This window comes from Piliocolobus tephrosceles, chromosome 17 (genome assembly GCF_002776525.5).
Source record: "Piliocolobus tephrosceles isolate RC106 chromosome 17, ASM277652v3, whole genome shotgun sequence".
Classification (NCBI taxonomy): Eukaryota; Metazoa; Chordata; class Mammalia; order Primates; family Cercopithecidae; genus Piliocolobus; species Piliocolobus tephrosceles.
The window spans coordinates 737957-759420 of NC_045450.1; the positions used below are offsets into that span (position 1 = coordinate 737957).

General features: G+C 59.9%; 3 protein-coding genes across 6 annotated transcripts in view; 1 reads left to right on the forward strand and 2 right to left on the reverse strand.

Annotated features, from left to right (window-relative positions):
• The window catches only part of ECI1 (enoyl-CoA delta isomerase 1), a 14383-nt gene extending 13744 nt beyond the window's left edge, over positions 1-639 (forward strand). Inside the window, exon 7 of the mRNA XM_023189157.1 lies at positions 389-639. Within this exon, the coding sequence (XP_023044925.1) occupies positions 389-555 (167 nt within the window). The 3' untranslated portion in view covers positions 556-639. The remainder of the gene's footprint in view (positions 1-388) is intronic.
• A 1227-nt stretch (positions 640-1866) lies between these two features.
• Positions 1867-4198, reverse strand: DNASE1L2 (deoxyribonuclease 1 like 2). The gene is given in 7 exon segments (XM_023189156.2): positions 1867-2216; positions 2589-2840; positions 2958-3119; positions 3121-3253; positions 3328-3411; positions 3502-3590; positions 3672-4198. Coding segments are annotated over 7 exon segments (921 nt in total). The 5' UTR covers positions 3816-4198; the 3' UTR covers positions 1867-2159.
• A 684-nt stretch (positions 4199-4882) lies between these two features.
• Positions 4883-17033, reverse strand: E4F1 (E4F transcription factor 1). Of its 4 annotated transcripts, none has more exons than XM_023189153.2 (14): positions 16708-17031; positions 12017-12248; positions 10876-10981; positions 8201-8394; positions 7989-8109; positions 7699-7851; positions 7425-7597; positions 6973-7182; positions 6629-6734; positions 6234-6451; positions 5842-6040; positions 5623-5765; positions 5481-5543; positions 4883-5408 (listed from the first exon to the last, which is right to left on the reverse strand). In XM_023189153.2, exons 1-14 carry the CDS (start codon positions 16989-16991, stop codon positions 5052-5054), a joined length of 2559 nt encoding a protein of 852 aa, XP_023044921.1. In that variant the 5' UTR covers positions 16992-17031; the 3' UTR covers positions 4883-5051. The 4 variants fall into 4 exon arrangements, with proteins under 4 accessions (XP_023044921.1, XP_023044920.1, XP_023044922.1 ...); XM_023189152.2 differs by having other exon boundaries at positions 6629-6737; positions 16708-17030; XM_023189154.2 differs by having other exon boundaries at positions 6629-6737; positions 12017-12168; positions 16708-17027.
• Positions 17034-21464: the final 4431 nt, after the last annotated feature.

A 21464-nucleotide genomic window follows, 5' to 3' on the forward strand; every position in this document is an offset into this window, starting at 1 on the left:
CTCCACCTCAACAAAAAAAAAAAATTAGGGCTGGGTGTGGTGGCTCACGCCTGTAATCCCAGCACTTTGGGAGGCTGAGATGGGTGGATCACCTGAGCTCGGGAGTTCAGGACCAGCCTGGCCAACATGGGGAAACCCATCTCCACTAAAAATGCAAAATTAGCTGGGTGTGGTGGCGCATGCCTGTAATCCCAGCTACTCGGGAGGCTGATGCAGGAGAATCACTTGAACCCAGGAGGCAGAGGCTGCAGTGAGCCGAGATCCCACCACTGCAGCCTGGGCAACAGAGCAAGACTCCATCTCAAAAAAATAAATAAATAAATGTAAGTTGGGAGTCACTCCACTGCCCTGAAAGCGGGATTTCAGTGGTAGGTCCCATTTTCTTTAGACCATGCTCGACAGCTGACGAAGGCCATGATGCGAAAGGCCACAGCCAGCCGCCTGATCACGCAGCGTGATGCGGACGTGCAGAACTTCGTCAGCTTCATCTCCAAAGACTCCATCCAGAAGTCCCTGCAGCTGTACTTAGAGAGGCTCAAAGAAAAGAAACGCTAACGGCTGGGCTGCCACAGACTTAGAGCCATGCGTGCCCCTCTGGGTCCCAGGGAGGTCTTAAACAAGGCATTTTTCAACTTAAAATTACTGCCAGCGTTTCGTTTGACTGATTTTACATAGAAGTTCCTGTTCCTCATAGCCCGGTGGCCCAAGGCCCAGCCACACACAAACACACACGGGTGCCTGTGTCCCGCAGGCAAGGGGAGTTGAGGGCAGCCTTTTGACCTGGGATTGTGACTGGCAGGGGGCGCCATTCTGGACCTGGTGAGGTCACCACTGAGTGTCTCCATTCCCAAGGCAGAATCGTAAATCAAGTCCCTGGTCGTCCATTCCGGCCTTTGGACTGCCTGCTCTTAGGTGTGAGGCCAGGTGGTCTTGGCCCCCAAGACCCACACAGGACTCCCCAGAGAAAAGCCTTTTGGCCACTGCCCTTACTCATCAGGATGAAGGGAGTGGACAGTGAATCAGAGCAACTGGGGTATCCTGAGCCGGCGGGAGTGGAACTCTGGAGGCAGCTGTGCTGCCAGGGCTCCAAATGTCCTTTAAGAAGGATTTTACAAGAACCAAACTCATCCAAATCCTTGAAACAAAGGTTTTTCCTCCCATGCAATTCAGACCAAGTTCCCACACCTTGCTAAGATGTGATGTTTCAAAAACCAGAAACCTCATCAGGCCGCCATCAGTGACCCAGTGGACCCATGGGCCTGCCTATTCCCAATCCTAATGTGGTGGCCTTGCCCAGGGCACAGGGCAGCAAACTTGAAGGTCTGAGCCATAGCGAGCTGTGCAGTTCTTTGCACGGGACCTTAGTCCCAAGCCACCTACCTCGGCAGGAAGGAGTCCAGCCCACCTACTGCTCTCAGGCTCCCCAAAAGCTCCAGGACTGCCGACCGACTGGGGCCAGCCTCCCCTTGCAGTGCTGGGTGAGACCGGGCTCCTGAGACAAGTGCCTGGGGGCCCCCGCCGGGCCCTGGAGTTGGGGCTGCAGGGTGGGCCTGGGGAGAGCTATTCTGAGACCCCCAAGGGCCCAGGAGGCTGGTGTGTCGGCGCCATCCCTGTCCCAGCTGTGCTCAGAGTACAGGCTCCTGAGAGCATTTGTAGTTAGCACAGAGAATGAGCAAGGAGGGTCCCTGAGCTGCCTTCCGGGGCCAACAGGCTCTGGAGGCGGCGAAGTCCCATCAGGACACGGGGTGGGCAGCCCAAGACATACCCAGAGCCTGCCTCCCTGAGCTGCATTTCCTCAGGGAAGCGGACTGCCCCTGAGGAGCTGAGGCTAGGTCCCTAGGAAGGACAGAGGCCTGGGAGCCAAGCTGTGGGGCCCGGCTGGGAGTGGCTCATTTATTGAGCAGAGATTTGCCAGGCAGTGCCCTCTGTGCCCCTCATGGGGCTCACAACACCCCCTGAGGTCGCTGGATGCAGCCCGTCTCACAGATGGGGAACGGAGTTGCAGGGCAGCCCATTACGTGTCCATGGCCCCTGGTCCACGCCCAGCCAACTCTGCCTTGGAGCCTCACTGAAGGGTGGCTGCTACCCTGAAGGGACCACTGTGGGGCCATTCCTCAGGGCCAGGGTCTGCAGATGGCATGCCCCAGCCAGGCCGCGAGTCATCTGTGGGACTTGAGGGTCACCTCCACCGGAAAGTGGTCGCTGATGGCGAGAGCCTGGGGGGCGAGAAAGAGCCTCAGGGGAAAAGTGCACCCCAGCCACCGGGATGGGCCCACTGGGTGTCCACAAGCCACTGCCTCTGCGGGAAGGGCCGGTGAGGCCTAGGTGCCCACCCCTGCTGCTGCCTGCGGTGGGGCAGGGGCCGGGGCAGAGGGTGTCACCATTGGCCCTTTGAGGGAAAGGCAAGGTACCATGCCTGCCCGGAGCTCCACATGGGGTGGGCCAGGCTCTCCAGGGCCCTTGGAAATGATCCCTGGTGCAGGGAGGGGAGCTGAGGTGGCCCCTCCTTGGGTGCTGCCCCTCCCTACTGTCTGCGTGCGCCCGGGCTATGGGGACCCAGGACCAGCGCCGCCCCACGGCCTACTCGCCTGAGTCTGGTCCAGGCCGAATTCCTCCTGGAAGTCGTGCACGGTGGCCGACTGGGGCTTCAGGCTTCGGCGCAGGCGGGCGCCGCAGGCCACGATGCGGTCGTAGGCACAGTCTGAGTTGCCCACCGTGGTGTCGGCGCTGTCAGGGATGAGCCACTTGAAGACCTCACTGCTCCTCAGGCGGATGGCGGCCCAGTCCTGCGCCCGCACATAGCTGCAGTCGGCGTTGAAGTCGCCCAGGAACAGCATGTCCTGCGGGTGCCGCGGAGCCGGGTCTGAGCCGCCCCAGGGGCCGTCGAGGTCCCGCCCTCATGGCCCAGACCCCCGGGGCGCGCCTGCAGGGACCCCGGGACCGAGGGGTGGGCTTACGTCGGTGCCCCACTTGTCGATCACGTCCAGGTACACGTCGTAGAGCGCGTCGATCTCCGCTACGGCTTGATGCGGCGCCGCGTGCAGCGGGATCAGCACCAGCTTCTGCGCTGCTGCGGGAAGGGGTCGCGGCGTCAGGTCCCGGCGGGGGGGGGGGGGCGGGCCCGCGGCAGGGGGGGGGCGGGGCCCGCTCACCTGAGCCGGGGGCCGAGAACTTGACCACGAAGGGCTCGCGGCTGAAGACGTCCTCGGGGTCCGGGTACTGGTATGTGTCCACGACAGACACCGCGTCCTTCCTAGGAGATGTGGGGGACGCCCTGAACCTCCCACCTGCGGCACCGCGCGCCCCTCACTGTGGTCCGCCCCTCACCTGTACACGAACAGGTACATCTCCTTGTACTGATCCCGGCCCAGGGGCTGGCTGCTCACAAAGCTGTACTCGTGCTCGGACACCCTGCAGAGACAGGGCCCGCTCAGGGTCAGGGCGCCACGCCGGGGCGAGATCCTGGTTGGGGGTGGAGACGAGGGGCCCTGCCCACCACACCTGTTGATCTGCTCCATGAGCGTGGACACAGCGCTGAGGTCTGGGTCTCGCACCTCCTGCACCAGCGCGAGGTCATAACCCGCCAGGATCTGGGGAGGAGTCGCGGGTGCGGGGTCAGCGTGGCCAGCACCCCCAAACGCCACCCAGCCCCGCCCCGGCCGGGGCCCCACCTTAGCGATGATGCTGCCGCAAGCCGGGTCTGACACTTTGCTGTCGCCGAAGCTCTGGATGTTGAAGGCTCCGATGCGAAGCGCCGCGGCCCTGGCGGCTTCCAGCGCCCAGAGCGCGGCCAGCAGGGCCCGGGGCCCGCCCATTGCGGGGAGCGAGGGCCTGGGAGGGACAGAAGCGGCCGCCTACGCAGACCTGTTGTCAGACCCACCGACCCACCCCTCTCCTCCGAGGCCGCCCCGTGACAGCCAGTGCGACGCAGAATCCGCCCCTGCGCTCTGCAGGCTCCCAGGGCACTGCTAGGCTCTCAGGGACCGCTGCCTTCTCACTGCGCGGGAAGCTGCAGCCGGAATAGAGAGTCTGACCCATCCAGCCCCAGCTCAGCCAGCGGAGAGACTCACCTTGGATGTGGGTGCGGAGGCCCGAGGCTCAGGGGTTCTAGGGGAATGGGGATCCCGGGTCCAGGCTGCGGGCGTGTCTGACACAGGACTGCACTGACTCCCTCTAGCAGCAGCTCTGGCACCAGGACAGGGGCCGGTATTTGAGGTCCTGGTCCAGGGAGGGGCTGGGCTGCGCTGGGTCCCGCCCCCTCGACCCAGCTGGGTGCCTGATGAACTCCTGGCTTTCATTCCCATGGAGACCCCCAGGGTAAGGGGCGGGAGACCTGCCTGAGCCTCTTCTGGTGCCCCAGGCCTGTCCCAAAACCATCCCAGAAGCCCCTGCCAGCCCCCTAGGATGGAGGTAGACGGTCAGCCACATCCCGGTGTGGCTGTTCTTGTCCCCACTCCTGGAAACTAGGTCGCCTGAGACTCTCTCCCTGAGCAGAATCCCTCCAGGGAAAGGAAGGCAGCACAGGAAGGACCAGCCACACTCCTTGCCCAGCATCTCCTGCTGCTCCACCTGCTCACCCTGTGGTGGAGGCCAAGGCTCCCAGATCTCCCTGTCCCCATCCCTGGTCCTCCCACCTACCCACAGGCCTCAGGCAGTGCAGCTGGGGGCACAGCTCCAGCTGAGCAGGGCAGGAGGCTGTTGGTCAACATGCCAATGACACCCACGCGCCACCAAGGCGCCGCCAGGGCTGGCGGGAGCCTCTGGGCGGGGCGGCCAGGCACGTGAGTCTAGGGGTGGCTTGGGAGGCAGGTGCTGCTGCCGGGACCTGGGCAAAGGTGGTGGCACCATCCACGGAGGCTGCCACTGCCACAACATCACAAGCTGCAGGTTCTCATGTTTTATTGTAAAGCAACAAGAAACTCTTATGTACACTGCCCATCTTGGGGCGCCTCCATTCTGTGCCCTCTTCTCTACCAGGCCAGGCGGGCGTGGGTAGGGCGCTCAGGTCCTCTGCCCTGTCCCTGCCCGGCCAGGACCCTGCAGACCTCATGCTAGACGATGACCGTCTGCACCTCCAGCTGGCCCTCTGGTGAGGAGATGACCAGCTCGCCTGCATGCTCCAGGATCTCAATGTCCTCTGATGACACCATGGTCACAGTGGCCTGTTCAGTGCCACTCGCCCCTGCCCGGGTGGCAAGCACAGTGCCCTCGCTGATGGCTGAGGCCAGTGTCATGGCCACCTGTTCTGTCAGGCTCTCAGGGGTTGCGATGGTGATGGTGTCGGCAGCAGCCGCCTCTGGGCCCAGCGCTGTCTCCTCATCCATGGTGACATTCTGCACAATGATCTGGTGGCCGGCGCTGGCCTGGTGCACAATCTGCTGCACCACCTTCATGATGTGGCTGTCCACCTGCAGGGCCACGGCTCAGCGAAAGCCGCTGCGCCAGGGAGCCTCCCTGCCCCCGCCCGCCCCACCCCTCACCTCCGTCTGGGTGCCCTCGATGATCTCCGTGGCCTCACTGGTCTCCGCGTCATCCGCAGTGGCCTGGGCAGATGGGCAGAAGGATAGATGTCAGCTTTGGTTGCCCCTGGGTCCCAACCTGGCCCCAGGGCCCCACACCCACCTCAATGATATACTCCTGGGTGTCAGCTACCACGGACGAGAACTCCACCAACACTGTGTGCGGGTCCTCCGCGAGGACGGTGGTGGCTGCCGCGGGGCTCTCCTCGGACACCAGCAACTCCTCCACCTCCAGCAGGCAGCCCCCTGCGGGTGGGGACTCAGTCAGGGCTTGGGGAGCCACAGCCCCTCCCCTCCTCCTCCCGCCTCCACGGGCCCAGACCTTTGGTGCGCAGGTGCCGATTCAGCGTGCCGTGCTCAGCGAAGCCACGGCCGCACTTGTAGCACTTGAATGGCTTCTCGCCTGTGTGGTGTCGCACATGCCGCACCAGCGAGCCCTTCTCTCGGAAGCCACGGCTGCAGAACTGGCACACATGCGGCTTCTCCTCCAGATGTGTCCGGAAGTGCACCTGCTGTGCGTTCTGTGGAGACACCTGTCAGTGCCAGCCTGGCCTCGGCCACAACAGACCACAGCTCTCCCCTCCCACTTCTGGCCCAAGGGAGGGGCTGGGTCAAGACTGAGCACGGTGGAGGCAGGGAAGGGGGTGCACCGGGGCCAGGGCCAGGGAGCAGGATGGGGGGTCAGGTGCCAGGGTCCTGGGGCCAGAGGCCCACCTTAGTCTTGTAGCGCTTGCCACACTCGGGACAAGGGTATGGCCGCTCGTCTGAGTGGACGCGCCGGTGGCCGCGAACATGGGCGATGGTCTTGTAGAGCTTCCCGCAGTCGCCACAGCGGAAGCGGCGCTCACGCACGTGCACCTCCTGGTGCTTCTTGAGCAGGTAGGCCTTGGGGAAGGCCTTGCCACACTGCATGCAGGCGAACGGCCTCGGCCCTGCAGCCACACACATCAGGCCAGGCCCATCACCAGTGGGCCCTGCAGGCCACCTGCCACCTGCCCACAGCTCCCCTGGCTCCCTGCTGTCTATGGACCCACCCTGGACACCCAGAGGCACCCCGGTCACCTAGAGCCCATCCACTGCTGTGGGCCACACACCCGCCCATCACCCACCGGTGTGGCCCCTCTTGTGGGCCTCCAGGGTGGCTGCTGTCGGGAAGGTCTCACTGCACTGAGGACACGGGTGAGTCCTGGGCACCGCTGAGGCCTCGCTGGCCACCTGCTGGGGAACCACAGGAAGGCCTCCAGCACCTGAGGCAGGCTGTGCCCTGGCAGTGCCAAGAACACAACCACGGGCCCCACCCTGGCAGGCTCCCTCGTGGCCCCAGGGAAGGCAGTAAACAGATCAATGGACAAAGTCACTGCAGAAAGCCACTTCAGGGAGTGCAAAGGCCAGCATGGGGACAGCCCCCAGGATCCAGCCCTGAGAGGAGCCTGCAGGTGGTGCTGGCACCTACTGTCTCTAGCGGCTGCACTTCCAGTACCGGCAGCTGCGGGGCTGCCTCTGCCAGAGGCTGGGGACTGGACCCAGCAGCAGGGGCTGGCTCCAGGGCACCCTCCTCCCCAGCGGCGCGCTCAAGGGCGATGCCGGAGTTCTGCATGGCCTGGTGCAGCAGGTTCTCTCGGCTGCCCTCGCTGGAGCAGGGGAGCTCCTGGGAGACGGGGGGCTGCAGGGGAGGCAGAGAGAGGAGGCTGGCCAGGCAGCCTGGCATCCAGCACCCACCCCATGGGGCAGACCCATGCCAGGAGCCTTGTGCAAACCCTCAGACCCCCATGGTGTTCCCACCGGCCCTGCTCTTCCAGCCCTCGCCTGCCTGGCCCAGACCCCTGGAGCCAGTGCTCAGAACAAAGACTGGCACCGAGCAGGCAGAAGACAGAGCAGCCCTTCAGGGCCCCCCGTCACCCCCACCTCTGGGGCCAGGGTTTTCATGCCCAGGGGCAGCTCCTGCATCTGGACGTGGACTTCGTGGATGACGGTGCCCTTGGCATCTGTCACCAGGTGAATCACAGGTGAAGTCTCTATGGGCTCGCCTGTCACCGATGATGTGATTGTCCCCAAGGTGGCAGCTCCAGCTCCAGACCCTTCAAAGTAGAGTGAGGGAGTGAAGCTCCCACACACACCCCAGTGGTGGCTGGGTCCACAGCCAGTCCCCGGGACCAGGCAGCTGCTGCGTCACGCTGACCTGCAGGCGCGTCCTCTTTGCTGACAGCCACATCCTTGCTCACACTGAAGCGGATTTTCTCCGTGCAGGGGGTGAGAGACTTGAGGTGCCGGGTCAGTGCGCCCGACTCCCGGAAGCTCTTCCCACACTTGGAGCACTTGTAGGGGCGCTCGTCTGCAGAGAGAACCTAGTCAGCCCCAGGCAGCCCCAGCAGGCTGGCAACAAGGTGACAAGGTGAAGACAGGCGGGGGGCTCCCCAGGGCCCGCCATCGGGGGCTGCAGGGCTCCGGCCCCAGGTGCGGCCAGCTCACCCGTGTGCCGCCGGTGGTGCCGGATGAGGGAGCCCTTGGTGCGGAAGGAGGCCCCACAGAGCTTGCACTCGTGGTCCTTGCGGCTGCTGTGAGTGACCATGTGGGCCTTGAGGATGCTGCCCTGTGGGGGAGGGCATGGCAGCTCAGGGCCCTCCTAGGGGAACAGGAGGGGGCTTGCCACCCACACACTGGCTCCCCGCACACCGGCTCACCGTCTTGAAGGTCTTGTGACACAGTGCACACACATAGCGGCCATCCTTGTTCACCAGTAGCTTCACCTGGGCCGGCTCGCCCTCCCCTGCGAGCCCCAGGCCCTGCTGGTGGGGGCTGCCCGGGGCCTCGGCCATCTCACTGTCCCCCGGCTCCGCCTCAGCACCCACGATGACCTCTTTGATGTGCCCACCACCTAGGAGAGGCATCTTGGCCTAAGCCCCAAGACCTGCCCCTACCCAGAGACCGCCGGCTCCAGGGGAGGGGACCTGCTGCTCCGAGCCACATCCTGGACCCAACCTCCACTGAGCCCTCAACACACAGCCCCGAGCAGCAGCCAAGGCCCCATTCACCTCTCCAGGTCAGAGTGAGCGGCGGAGAGACATCTCCCGACTCTGTCAGGCTGCCCAGAGATGCTCCAGGGCCCCCAAATGTGTCCACAGGGAGACCCACCATGGAACACAGATGGCCCATCCCCAAAGCCAGGAGGACATGCGAATCCTGGTGACAAGGTCCCTGGGTGAAGAGACAGCCGCCTGTCCTGCTCGCTGCCACTGGTCCTGCCACTGCTCCCACCAACATAGGGAGGATATGCGTCCGGGGCCACTCCTCCATCACAGGAGATAGGCCAGGCCGCTGTAGCGGGACAGGCAGGCCTGGCCAGAGCCCCATCCTAAGGCCAGCTTGGCCTGGGAGAGTGACTGCTCAGACACGCGGGACAGCCTGAGGCTAGGAAGCCGGGCTTTTGCACTTCTGGAGGGTGCTGGGGAAAATCTGACAATGTGCAAAGCTAGGTTGTAAACACACTTCACGTTTTCTGCTCATAAAGATGACAAGTGGGAAACAGCTGTGAAGCTCCTTCTTAGAAACCACCTCAGTCCGGCTGGCGTCTTGTTTTGACAAGCTGTTCTCTTGAAACACAACAAAAGCGCCGTGACTCAGAAACAATTAAGAGCCTCTCCTGCCGAGCCCTGGCTTAGACGCTCGACGCCCCAGGAGTGATCTTCCAAAGGACAGAGGCCCCTCATGGGGAGGACCTGGGGGAACATGGCTGCTGCCAGGCCACAGAGGAGACACAAACTTTTTCCGCGGAAGAGGCAGGAGGGCCTGGAGGTGGGTTCCAACTGCCCATACAGCTGACCGCACCCCTGCACCCGCAAAGACAGGACCCGGCACTGCCCCAGCCCTTGGCTACCAGCAGGCAGGACCCTATGCCATCTCCACTGGAGGCCAACAGGAGAGCTAGCAGCCCTGGACTCAGCCCACCAGGCCTGCTGACTGGCCAAGGGCACACACAAGGTGCCCAGGATATGCCCGCAAAGGGGAAAATCCCAGGGGTGCCAGAGGGGCAGGGGTGTCGAGAGGGGTCCCTGAAGCACAGGCAGGGGTGCTGAGCCTAAGGCTGGGGGCTGCTAGAGGTTAGGTGGGTGGAAAGGGGCCTGGGTGGCCAGAGACCCAGCCCAGAGGCCCCGCCAGAACCTAGGGAGTTCATGCTCCCAGGTGATGCCACTATCCAAACGCCAGGTCAAGGCCAGAGCCCGCCCCGCCTCCCACACGAACATTCCGAGCTCTGAGTGGCACTGACGAGTGTCTTGGTCGCAGGAATGCCAGGGAAAGGCAGCACGGAGGTGAGACAGGTGCCCCGGCTGCCTCCTGGAGAGCAGCCTGCTCGCTAGTGCCCTTCCCAGGCCTGGGGCTGGCCTCTGCCACGGCTCCTCCACCCCCTCTTCCTGCCGCAGCCGGTACCAAGGGCTGCCAAAGGCCAGGTTCCGCCTGGTGCCCAAACCTACTTCCTGTCCAGCTGCCCACTCCCTGCCTGCCTCGGCCCCGGTCCAGCAGGCTCCCCAGGCAGCAGCCATGCTCCACCCCACCTCCCACAGCATTAGGCCCCAGACAGCTCCTTCCCTCACGTCTGCACACCCAGCCACTCGCCCCTGTCGCACCCCCAACCCCAGCAGCCCCTGGCTCCCTCAACCTGCCCAGGCCCTGGCTGCCTCTGAATGTCCCCCCTGCACACACACCTGCCCCCGATGAGTGAGAGCTTGCCCATGCAGACCTCACAACAGCCCCTCCCACAGCACATCAGGGAGACGCCTTCACTTAAAAAGTAGCCATCAAAAAGGGATGGCATTGCACGCTCATAAAAGCCCCATGAGGACCAGAGCAGCGATCACCACCCCCACACCAGAGTGAGCACTGGGGAGGGCAGGCCATCACAGCAGCAAGTCCGAGCCCAGCTAGAGGGGCGGCAGAGTCCCGTCCACTCTGCACCCACCCTCCAGAGCCGCTGCCAGGCGAGTGGGCCATCCTGGTGGGTGCCTGGTAGATGTTGCTGCCTATGGGCAGGGAACAGGAACCAGGGGGTGGCAGGAAGTGGGGAAAATTCTGGGAGGGACAGGGCAGAGACCACCCGGGAAAGCTGGGGGGAGAGAGCACAGCCCGAAGACTCCCTGGTGCCTGGGTGTGCCCCCGGCCACTATGGACACCTGAGGAAGGCCCGGTGCCCAACACTCCCTCCTCCTGCAGGCTGTGCCCTCGGAAAGCTCCCATGAGGCCGTGGCCCCTCCCAGCCAGGCCCTGGTCTCAGGAGAGATGAGCATACAGGCAGCAGAGGCCCCATCCTCTGGCCCCGACCACGAAGGTCTATCGGGCCAGTGATCCATGGCAGTCGGCTTACCAACAAGGTCAGGTGCGTGGCTGATGTCTGCTGCCAGGGAGGCTGCCTCCACTACGATGTGGGCCACAGTGAGGGGCTCCTCTGGGCCTGGGGCTGCCGGCACCACCTGCCAAAGGGGGCAGCAAACAGAGGGGACTCGTCTGTATGCTCTAGAGTTAGTTCTCAGAGAAGAGGCCTGGGCTCTGCCAGTGTAAAGCTGTGGAGGTGTGGCCTGTGATGCTCAGGCCTGGGTCCATTTCCTGGGGCGGCTGGGGTGGGGGCTCTCCTCTTCCCCAACAGGACCACGGGTCCCAGGCCAGGCCCTTCACCCATGGCCAGGGTCAGCGCCGTCACTCTCACACCTCTGGCCACATGGGCTGGAGCTGGAGCACAGGGCACCTGCAGGGAGGGACCAGCAACTCTGGCAGGAAGCTGGGCCAGCCTGCAGGAACAACAGTGCAGTCCCAGCCTGCCATTTCCGGCAGAGCGGTCTGAGGAGAGGGCCCTGGGGGGTGTGAACCAGAGGCCTTCTTGGAGGAGGGGACACCTCTGGGAGGGGCAGGTAAAGAGCACAGGCTCAGAGTGGGGTGAACAGGGTCCAGCGTCGTCTGGGCCATGCCCCGCTGGTGGCCGGAGACCACTGACCACTCTCTGAGCCTGCTCTCCTGATGGTGCAATGCAGACAAGTGCCCACCGCGGCATGTGCGGGCTTCACAGGCCTGTGCGCTCAGCCCAAGCCGGGCATGGGGCTCAGCAAAGGTTGCCGTTTGATGATGAGATGCTGGGACCCCCAGGGCCACACTGCACTTATGAAGTCCCCAGGGACTGTGTGCACAGGATAGAAGATAAGCCAAAGAGACAGAAGCTGCCATGGCACCCAGAGCCAAAGGAGACCCTCGGACTCCAAGAAAGAAGAGATCCCAGCCCCCAACAGCACGGGCTTCGGCCAGAGGCTGCCAAGAAGGCTGTGCCACCGCAGGCCCTCCAGGACACCCTAGAGCACCACAGGCTCACACACCCAGACCCTCCCACACCGCAGCCAGATGCCTGCCCTCTGCCCGCCCACGTGGGCCCCAGAACCGGCTGCACAGGTCCATCCTGGAGTGCGGCCACCTCCCCCGCCTGTCGGGTGAACCCAGGAGGGGTGGGGGGGGGTGCTCACCTCCTGGCCCAGCAACGCTGTGGTGGCAGGAGTGGCAGGCAGGGCCTCCTGAGGGGCCCGCTGGCAGGCCTTCTGAATCTTGTGCTGAACAAAATCCTCCAAGGCGGTGAACTCCGCCTGGCAGCGGCCGCATCTGTGCACATCGTCCTCATCTGCAACGAGCCTGCTGTCAGCAGGGCCTGGGAAGGTGGAGGCTGGGCAGCCAGGGCCCCGTCTGGCTTTTCCTCCAGCCCTAGAACAGATTCCCCCAGGAGGCCGTCAGAAGCAGAGCTACTTCCCCAGGCTGCTGAGAACACACTCGGGCCCAAAACAAGGTCACCCCAGGGTACAGCCCTCATCCTCTGCAGGTCTGCAGGGGCCAGACCCATCTTCAGGAGGTCAGCACCCAGCAGAGGGTGGCCCTGACAGCGTGCTTAGGCTGCAGGCATCTGCTAAGGCTGCCATGCCCAAAACCCTCACCTCAGTGGTGACAGGCCCAGAGAGGGGCTGGAGGCAGAGGGATTCCTCCATGCTCGGCTGGGGACAGTAAAGGACCAGGATTTAAGACTGTTGGGGCCGGGCATGGTGGCTCCCACTTGTAATCTCAGCACCTTAAGGGGCCAAGGTGGGAGGATAGCTTGAGCCCAGGAGTTCAAGACCAGCCTGGTCAACATAGCAAGATCCGTCTCTACAAAAAAAGGAAAATGTTTTTAAAGCATTGTTAAAACATTTAGGCCAGGCGTGGTGGCTCACACCTGTAATCCCAACACTTTGGGAGGCCGAGGTAGGTGGATCACCTGAGGTCAGGAGTTCGAGACCAGCCTGACCAACATGGTGAGACCCCATCTCTACTAAAAACACAAAATTAGGCTCACGCCAGTAATCCTCAGTAATCCCAGCACTTTGGGAGGCCGAGGCGGGCGGATCATGAGGTCAGGAGATCGAGACCATCCTGGCTAACACGGTGAAGCCCCATCTCTATTGAAAATACAAAAAAATTAGCCAGGTGTGGTGGCGGGCGCCTGTAGTCCCAGCTACTAGGGAGGCTGAGGCAGGAGAATGGCGTGAACCCGGGAGGCGGAGTTTGCAGTGAGCTGAGATCACGGCACTGCACTTCAATCTGGACAATACAGTGAGACTCTGTTTCAAAAAAAAAAAAAAAATTAGCTAGGCTTGGTGGCGCATGCCTGTAATCCCAGCTACTTGGGAGGCTGAGGCAGGAGAATCACTTCAACCCCGCAGGCGAAGGTTGCGGTGAGCCACGACCACCCCTTTGCATTCCAGCCAGGGTGACAGAGCGAGACTCTGTCTCAAAAAACAAAACCAAAAAACAAACAGTCAAGTGTGGAAGTGTGGTGGCATATGCACCTGTAGTCCCAGCTACTCAGGAGGAATGCTTGAGCCCAGGGGTTGAGGCTGCAGTAAGCCATGACTGCACCACTGCACTTCAGCCAGGGCAACAGGGTAAGACTGTGTCTTAAAATAAACAAAAACAAAACAAACAAACAAAAGCTGTGGGAGTCTGAGCGCGCCACGGGGCATGTCAGTGGCCGTCTCCTCATCTGTGAAATGAGCTGATGCCCACTGGCTGTGGCTGAGAGGCAAACGCAGGGACCACTCTGCTCACTGTTTGGGACTTTACTGGTCCCCAAGGTTGAGCCCGTCACCATCGCTGTGCCAGACCCCAGCCCTGCAGAAGAGACCACCCCCTTACTGTGTGCCAAGCACCTCACTGGGGATGTCACCAAATCTTGCCAGCACCCTGCGGAAATGGAGAGAACTATTCCCATCCTAGGAAAATGACTTGAAGTTCAAGGTCACCCAACGGCTGAGTGTCAGGGACAGTGCCTGTTTACACAAAGGGATAGGAGCTGTTCCTTCTGCTTCCATAATAGCCTGCCAGCTCTGACCGTTCATGTTCAGTCCCTCATCAAGATCAAACCCAGGCCTGATGCCCAAAGGAGCTGGACAAATGTTTACTGTTGACTTCAAGGGCAGAGAAAGGGCCAAACCACAGCTGTGACTCCCCTGCAGAGGGCCACTCAACAGAGAGTTGTCCCCTCCTGATGGTTCCCAGTTACAAACCAAGCTTTGAGGTGCGCACCACCCACTTCCCCTTCTCCCCCCACTCCCGTGTCTCACTCGGCTCCAGGGCATTGCCACTGAAGAACCCCCTACCCTAGAAGGCGACACACCCAGCCCATTTCACACTAAACAAGGCCACAAGCAGGCCCAGCAAGGCCCGGCAACCTCTAAAGGGACCCCTCGCCGTGACGGCACTGCCCTTCTCCAAGCTGGAACGAGAAGGGGCAAGGAAAAAAGGCAGAGACTATGAATCCTATGGGGACAAAGACAAGACCACCCTCAACCTAATAATTAACCACCTCCCTTCCTGTCTGACCCAATCTGCATTCTTTTTTTTTTTTTTCTTGAGGCGGAATCTCGCTCTGTCGCCCAGGCTGGAGTGCAGTGGCACGAGCTCGGCTCACTGCAGGCTCCACCTCCCGGGTTCACGCCATTCTCCTGTCTCAGCCTCCCCAGTAGCTGGAACTACAGGCGCCCGCCACCACGGCAGCTAATTTTTTGTATTTTTAGTAGAGACAGGGTTTCACCATGTTAGCCAGGATAGTCTCGTTCTCCTGACCTCGGGATCCGCCCGCCTCAGCCTCCCAAAGTGCTGGGATTACAGGCGTGAGCCATGGTACCCAACCTTTTTTTTTTTTTTTTGTAAACAGATCAAGAGCCGGGCATGGTGGTTCACACCTGTAATCCCAGCACTTTGGGAGGCTGAGGTGGGCAGATCACCTGAGGTCGGGAGTTCGAGACCAGCCTGGCCACCATGAAGAAACCCCATCTCTACTAAAAATGCAAAATTAGCCAGGTGTGATGGCATGTGCCTGTAATCCCAGCTACTCGGGAGGCTGAGGCAGGAGAATAGCTTGAACTCAGGAGGCAGAGGTTGCGGTGAGCCGAGATCGCAGCACTGCACTCCAGCCTGGGCAACAAGAGAGAAACACTGTCTCAAAAACAAAAAAGAAAATAGAAACAAGGTCTTACCATGTTGCCCAGGCTGGTCTGGAACTCCTTGGGCTCAAGTGATCCTCCCACCTCAGCCTCCCAAAGTGTTGGGGTTACAGGTATGAGCCACAGTGCCCAGCCATCTGCAGCCTCATGGCACAAGCTCAGATGGTACAGACCCAAGCTCCACCTCCAAAAGCTCCCAGTGCCCCCAGGAATGGGCCCTTAGTGCATCCCCAACACTGCTCTCAGCACATGACACGCAATCTTTTTTCTTTTTTTGAGACAGAGTCTTGCTCTGTCACCCAAGCTAGAGAGCAGTGGTGCGATCTCGACTCACTGCAACCTCCGTCTCCTGGGCTCAAGCAGTTCTCCTACCTCAGCCTCCCAAGTAGCTGGGATTACAAACGCGCGCCACCACGCCCGGCTAATTCTTGTATTTTTAGTAGAGATGGGGTTTCATCATGTTGGCCAAGATGGTCTCGAACTCCTGACCTCAGGTGATCCACCCACCTTGGCCTTGCTGGGATTACAGGTGTGAGCCACCGAGCCAGGTCACAATCTCTATTTTAATTTTCATGATGCTTTCGTGAGGCAGCAGAGCCGGAAGTTAAAGGCCTTCACAGAGAGAAGATCCAATCCAACCCTTGCTACTTACTACCTGGGTGACCCCGGTCACTTTCTTTTTTTTTTTGAGATGGAGTCTCACTCTGTCGCCCAAGTTGGAGTGCAGTGGCCGGGTCTTGGCTCACTGCAAGCTCCAGCTCCACGGTTCACGCCATTCTCCCGCCTCATCCTCCTGACTACAGGCGCCGGCCACCACACGCGGCTAATTTCGTTTTTTCTGCATTTTTAGTAGAGACGGGTTTCACCGTCTTAGCCAGGATGGTCTCCATCTCCTGACCTCGTGATCCGCCCGTCTTGGCCTCCCAAAGTGCTGGGATTACGGGCGTGAGCCACCGCGCCCGACCCACCCGGTCACTTTCACGTCTCCAAGCTTCCATTTTCCTCATCCCCAAAGAGAATATAACAATAACGTCCACCTGTCAGGATTGGTTTGAGAATGAAAAATCCTAACGCAGGATAAGGGCTTGTTACATTACTGGCAGAAGCTGCTGCCCCATTCTGTAGTGGAAATAGAGGTTCCCAGAGGTGGGGTCACCTGCCCAGGATCAAAGAGCTAGAAAGTGGCAAGTGTGGGACGGGACGGTGCCACAGGCTGGCGGCAGTGCACCAGTCCTCTTGCACTAGGCTCTGCTGCCTCCCTACGGACAGGCCCAGAGCCCAGATCCTGGAGAAACTGACAACCAACAGGGCCCTAGAGGCCCATCAGGTGAAGGGGGAAGGGGCCCAGAGGAGGGGAAGGCCAGACGCAGGCATCGGAGGCAGAGAGGGGCCGGGAGGCCGGCCCGAGGGGCAGGGTCGGCGGTGGCGGCGTCTGCGAATGTCTACACAGGGCGCCCGGGGGCTCAGCAACCCGCGAGCACTTGTGGGCGCACACCGGAGCGAGGGGGGTGACGGGAGCCCCACAGGAGAGGCCCGTGAGGGTCGCAGTAAACCTGGGGGTCCCGTGGAGGGCTGTGAGGGCCCCGCGAGATCCGCGAGGTGTCTGGGTCTGGGAGGGTCGATCGTGCCCGCAGCTCGGGCCATCCGGGCCCCCACCCCGGCCGCACCCTCCGGGTCGGCCTGGTTACCTTCCTCGCTGAAGGGCGCCGGGAGGCCGAGGAAACCGCTGGGGGCCAAGGCCGCCGCCACCGCCGCAACCGCACCCTCGCCCGCTTCTCGCCCGGCTTCGGCCGGGGCTTCTGCCGTATGAGCGGCCGTCACCCGCACTGCCATCGCGCCCTCCATGTCGCAACGCGCCGCAGGAAGATGGCGGATTTACGACCATGTCGTCATAACAACGGGCCGCGCCGAGGCCGGCGTGAGGGAACGGAGAGAGGAGGGCGGGGCAGAACCGGAGCGGATTGACGGACATACTGGGAGCGGGGCCGGGATAGCGGTGTGGCCTTAAAGGGCAGAGGCGGGGCCGGGCCCACTGAGAGCGAAGATGGGGCGGGACTGTGAGGAGGGTGTGGTTACGGTGGAGCAGATTGACAGGCAGGGGGCGGGGCGGCAGAAGAACCTTTGTTCGAGGCTGCACTGGGATTTGAGAGCCAGAGAACGGAGAACGCGAGGGGCGAGCGGACTGACGGGTGCGAGGCAGCCGCACCCCAGAGCTTCCGGACCTAAGGACAGGTCGCCCCGCCCGCGGCTGCTGCTAGGAAGCCGCCACAGCTCCAACCAGGGGTGCGGTGCTCGCTGCCCACTGACCGCCTCGAGTGTTAGAGACTCCCAGGATGATTACCCAGGTCACGGGAGAAGAACACCGGTCGCGGATGGCTCATGGGTAGATTTGCGAAGCTGTTTTATTCTTTTATATACTTTTTAAATTGTTTAAAATTTATTTATATTATATATTTTAAATACAGACGGGGTTTCGCTGTGTTGACTAGGCTGGTCTCAAACTCCCAGCCTCAAACCATTTTCCCATTTCTGCCTCCCAAAGTGCTAGTATGACAGGTATGAGCCGCTACTCCCGGCCACACTGAATTTTTGGTTTTGAGGATCAGGGTTGTTTTTGGTTTTTGTTTGTTTGGGGTGTTTGTTTGTTTTTGAGACAGAGTCTCACTCTGTTGCCAGGCTGGAGTGCAATGGCGCGATCTCACTGCAACCTCTGCCCCCTGGGTTTAAGTGATTCTCCTGCCTCAGCCTCCCGAGTAGCTGGGACTACAGGCGCGCACCACTACACCCAGGTAATTTTTGTATTTTTAGTAGAAACAGGGTTTCGCCATGTTGACTGGGATGATCTGAAGCTGTTGACCTCATGATCCGCCCGCCTCGGCCTCCCAAAATGCTGAGATTATAGGTGTGAGCCACTGCGCCCGGCCTGTTTTTGTTTTTTGAGATGGAGTCTTGCTGTGTCAGGCAGGCTAGAGTGCAGTGGCATGATCTTGGCTCACTGCAACCTCCGCCTCCTGGGTTCAACCGAGTCTCCTGCCTCAGCCTCCCGAGTACCTGGAACTACAGGCACCCGCCACCACACCTGGCTAATTTTTTGTATTTTTAGGAGAGACAGAGTTTCACCATGTTGGCCAGGCTGGTCTTGAACTCCTGACCTCAGATGATCCGTCCATCTTGGCCTCCCAAAGTGCTAGGATTACAGGCGTGAGCCACTGAGCCTGGCCAGATTTTGGTTTTTTTGAGACAGCACCTTGCTCTGTCGCCCAGGCTGGAGTGCAGTGCCGTGATCTCAGCTCACTGTAGCTTCCACCTCAGCCACCCAAGTAGGTGGGACTACAGGTACCTGCCACTAGCTAATTTTTGTATATTTTGTAGAGATGGGTTTTTGCCATGTTGCCTAGGCAGGTCTAGAACTCCTGAGCTCAGGTGACCCGCCCGCCTCAGCCCTCTTACTCAGGCGCAGTGGCTCACTCCTGTGATCCCAGCACTTTGGGAGGCTGAGGTGGGTGGATCACCTGAAGTCAGGAGTTCAAGACCAGCCAGGCCAACATGGCAAAATTACGCCTCTACTAAAAATACAAAAATTATCTGGGTGTGGTGACGCATGCATGTAATCCCAGCTACTTGGGAGGCTGAAGCAGGAGAATTGTTTGAACCCAGGAGGCAGAGGTTTCAGTGAGCTGAGATCATGCCACTGTACTCCGGCCTGGGCAACAGAACAAGATTCCGTCTCAAAAAAAAAAAAAAAATTGTGGTAAATACACATAAAATTTACTATTAGCGACAATCACAGTGTTGTGCAACCATCACAGCTATGTGGATCCAGAACCTTTTCGGCACCCTGAAATGGAACCTATACCTTTTAAGCAGTGACTCCCCATCCGCCCCTCCCTGCCAGCCCTGGGTAGACACCTGTCTGCCATCTGCCTCCATGACCAATTGACCTGTTGTGAACATATGTGACTACAATATGTGACTTTTTTTGTTTTTTGAGAAGGAGTCTCGCTCTGTCGCCCAGGCTGGAGTGCAATGGTGCGATCTCACCTCACTGCAAGCTCCGCCCCCCGGGTTCCCGCCATTCTCCTGCCTCAGCCTCCCAAGTAGCTGGGACTACAGACGCCGCCACCACGCCTGGCTAATTTTTTTGCATTTTTAGTAGAGATGGAGTTTCACTGTGTTAGCCAGGATAGTCTCGATCTCCTGACCTCGTGATCCACCCACCTCGGCCTCCCAAAGTGCTGGGATTGCAGGTGTGAGCCACCGCGCCTGGCGCTGTTTGTTTGTTTTGAGGCAGGGTTTCACTCTGCCACCCAGGCTGGAGTGCATTGGTGTGATCCTAGCTCACTGCAGCCTCCACCTCCAGGCTCAGGAAATGTCATCAGCAGTGAGGTTGGGGTAATAATGGGCCCGCTTTCTGCGAGCAGGTTGCAGAGGTTTTGAGCAGAAGGATCACTGCAAGGTTTTGAGCAGAGGGAATGATGGTGGGTGTTTCAGAAACATCCCTCTAACTGCTGCGCAGAAAAAGGGACTTTAGGCTGGGCACAGTGGCTCACACCTGTAATCCTAAGACTTTGGGAGGCCGAGACAGGCAGATCACCTGAGGTCAGGAGTTCAAGACGAGTCTGACCAACATGGTGAAACCCCGTCTATAAAAATACAAAAATTAGCCGGGCATGGTGGCGGGTGCCTGTAGTCCCAGCTACTTGGGAGGGTGAGACAGGAGAATTGCTTGAACCCAGAAAGCGGAGGTTGCAGTGAGCTGAGATCTTGCCACTACACTCCAGCCTGGGCAACAGAGCAAGACTCTGTTTCAAGAAAAAAAAAAAGAAAAGAAAGAAAAAGGTATTTTAGGGCCCAAGCAGAAGCAGGAGGGGGCTCAGAAAGCCACTGAGAGCCAGGATGGGTGGTCTCTGAGTAGGGCAAACAGAAGGAAGAGCAGGTTGGAGCTTTTGGAGCTTGAGGGTTCTGGGAAGCTGCTGGGGAGGAGGACCAGGAGACAGGTGGGTGAGGTGAAGCCAGGGAGGAGGTGAGCACAGAGCCCCACAACACCTGCATTCATGGTGTGCTGAGGAGTAACTGAGAAGCCAGTATCCAAGGGAATCAGGGGTGTGGATGGGATGTTCGTCCCCTCTAAACCCGTGCTGAAACTTTATCCCCAAAATGTAACAGCATTAAGAGGTGAGGCCTTTAAGAGGCAAAGGGGGCTGGGAGTGGTGGCTCACGCCTGTAATCCCAGCATTCTGGGAGGCCGAGGCAGACAGATCATCTGAGGTCAGAAGTTTGAGACCAGCCTGGCCAACACAGCAGAAACCCCCATCTCTATTAAAAATAGAAAAGTTAGCCAGGTATGGTAGCACACACCTATAATCCCAGCTACTAGGGAGGCTGAGGCAGGAGAATTGCTTGAACCTGGTGAGGTGGAGATTGCAGTGAGCTGAGATGGCACCACTGCCAGCCAGCCTGGGTAACAAAGTGAGACCCTGTCTCAAAAAGAAAAGGGCATCCTGAGCAGGTGACCTCAGGCCCTGCTTTGGCTGGAGCCCAGGCCACTGGCAGGCACAGGAACGGACAGGCCCCTGGAAGGCAGAGACTAGAGCCTCCCTTTCTCCAGATGGCCTCCTTTTCCATGCAGGCCTCAGCCTGGCTCAACAGAATTATGCCTGTGGACATTCCACGGCCAGACACAAACAGGAACTACAAAATCCTTTTTTTTTTTTTTGAGATGGAGTCTTGCTCTGTCACCCAGGCTAGAGTGCAGTGGTGCAACCTTGGCTCACTGCAACCTCCGTCTCCTGGGTTCAAGCAAGTCTGCCTCAGCCTCCCAAGCATGTGCCACCACGCCCAGCTAATTTTTGTATTTTTAATTGAGACAGGGTTTCACCATATTGGCCCAGTTGGTCTCTAACTCGTGACCTCAAGATCCGCCCACCTCAGCTTCCCAAAGTGCTGGGATTACAGGTGTGAGCCACCATGTCCGGCCTCCAAAACCCTTTATTTAGCCAATCCCATGTTGAAGAACATTTAAATTACTTTTTTTTTTTTTTGTCACTTGCATCCTTTTTCAACATCCCTCTTTTTAGCTTAACTCATTAGAAGCAATACAAATGTGAGGCCGGGTGCAGTGGCTCACACCTGTAACCCCAGCACTGGGAGGCCGAGGCGGGCAGATCACGAGGTCAGGAGATCGAGACCATCCTGACTAACATGGTGAAACCCCATCTCTACTAAAAATACAAAAAATTAGCTGGGCATGGTGGCGGGCGCCTGTAGTCCCAGCTACTTGGAGGCTGAAGCAGGAGAATGGCGTGAACCCGGGAGGCAGAGGTTGCAGTGAGCCGAGATCGCGCCACTGCACTCCAGCCTGGGTGACAGAGCGAGACTCTGTCTCAAAAAAAAAAGAAGCAATACATCTGTGAAAACACTGATTCAATGGCTACATATACATATT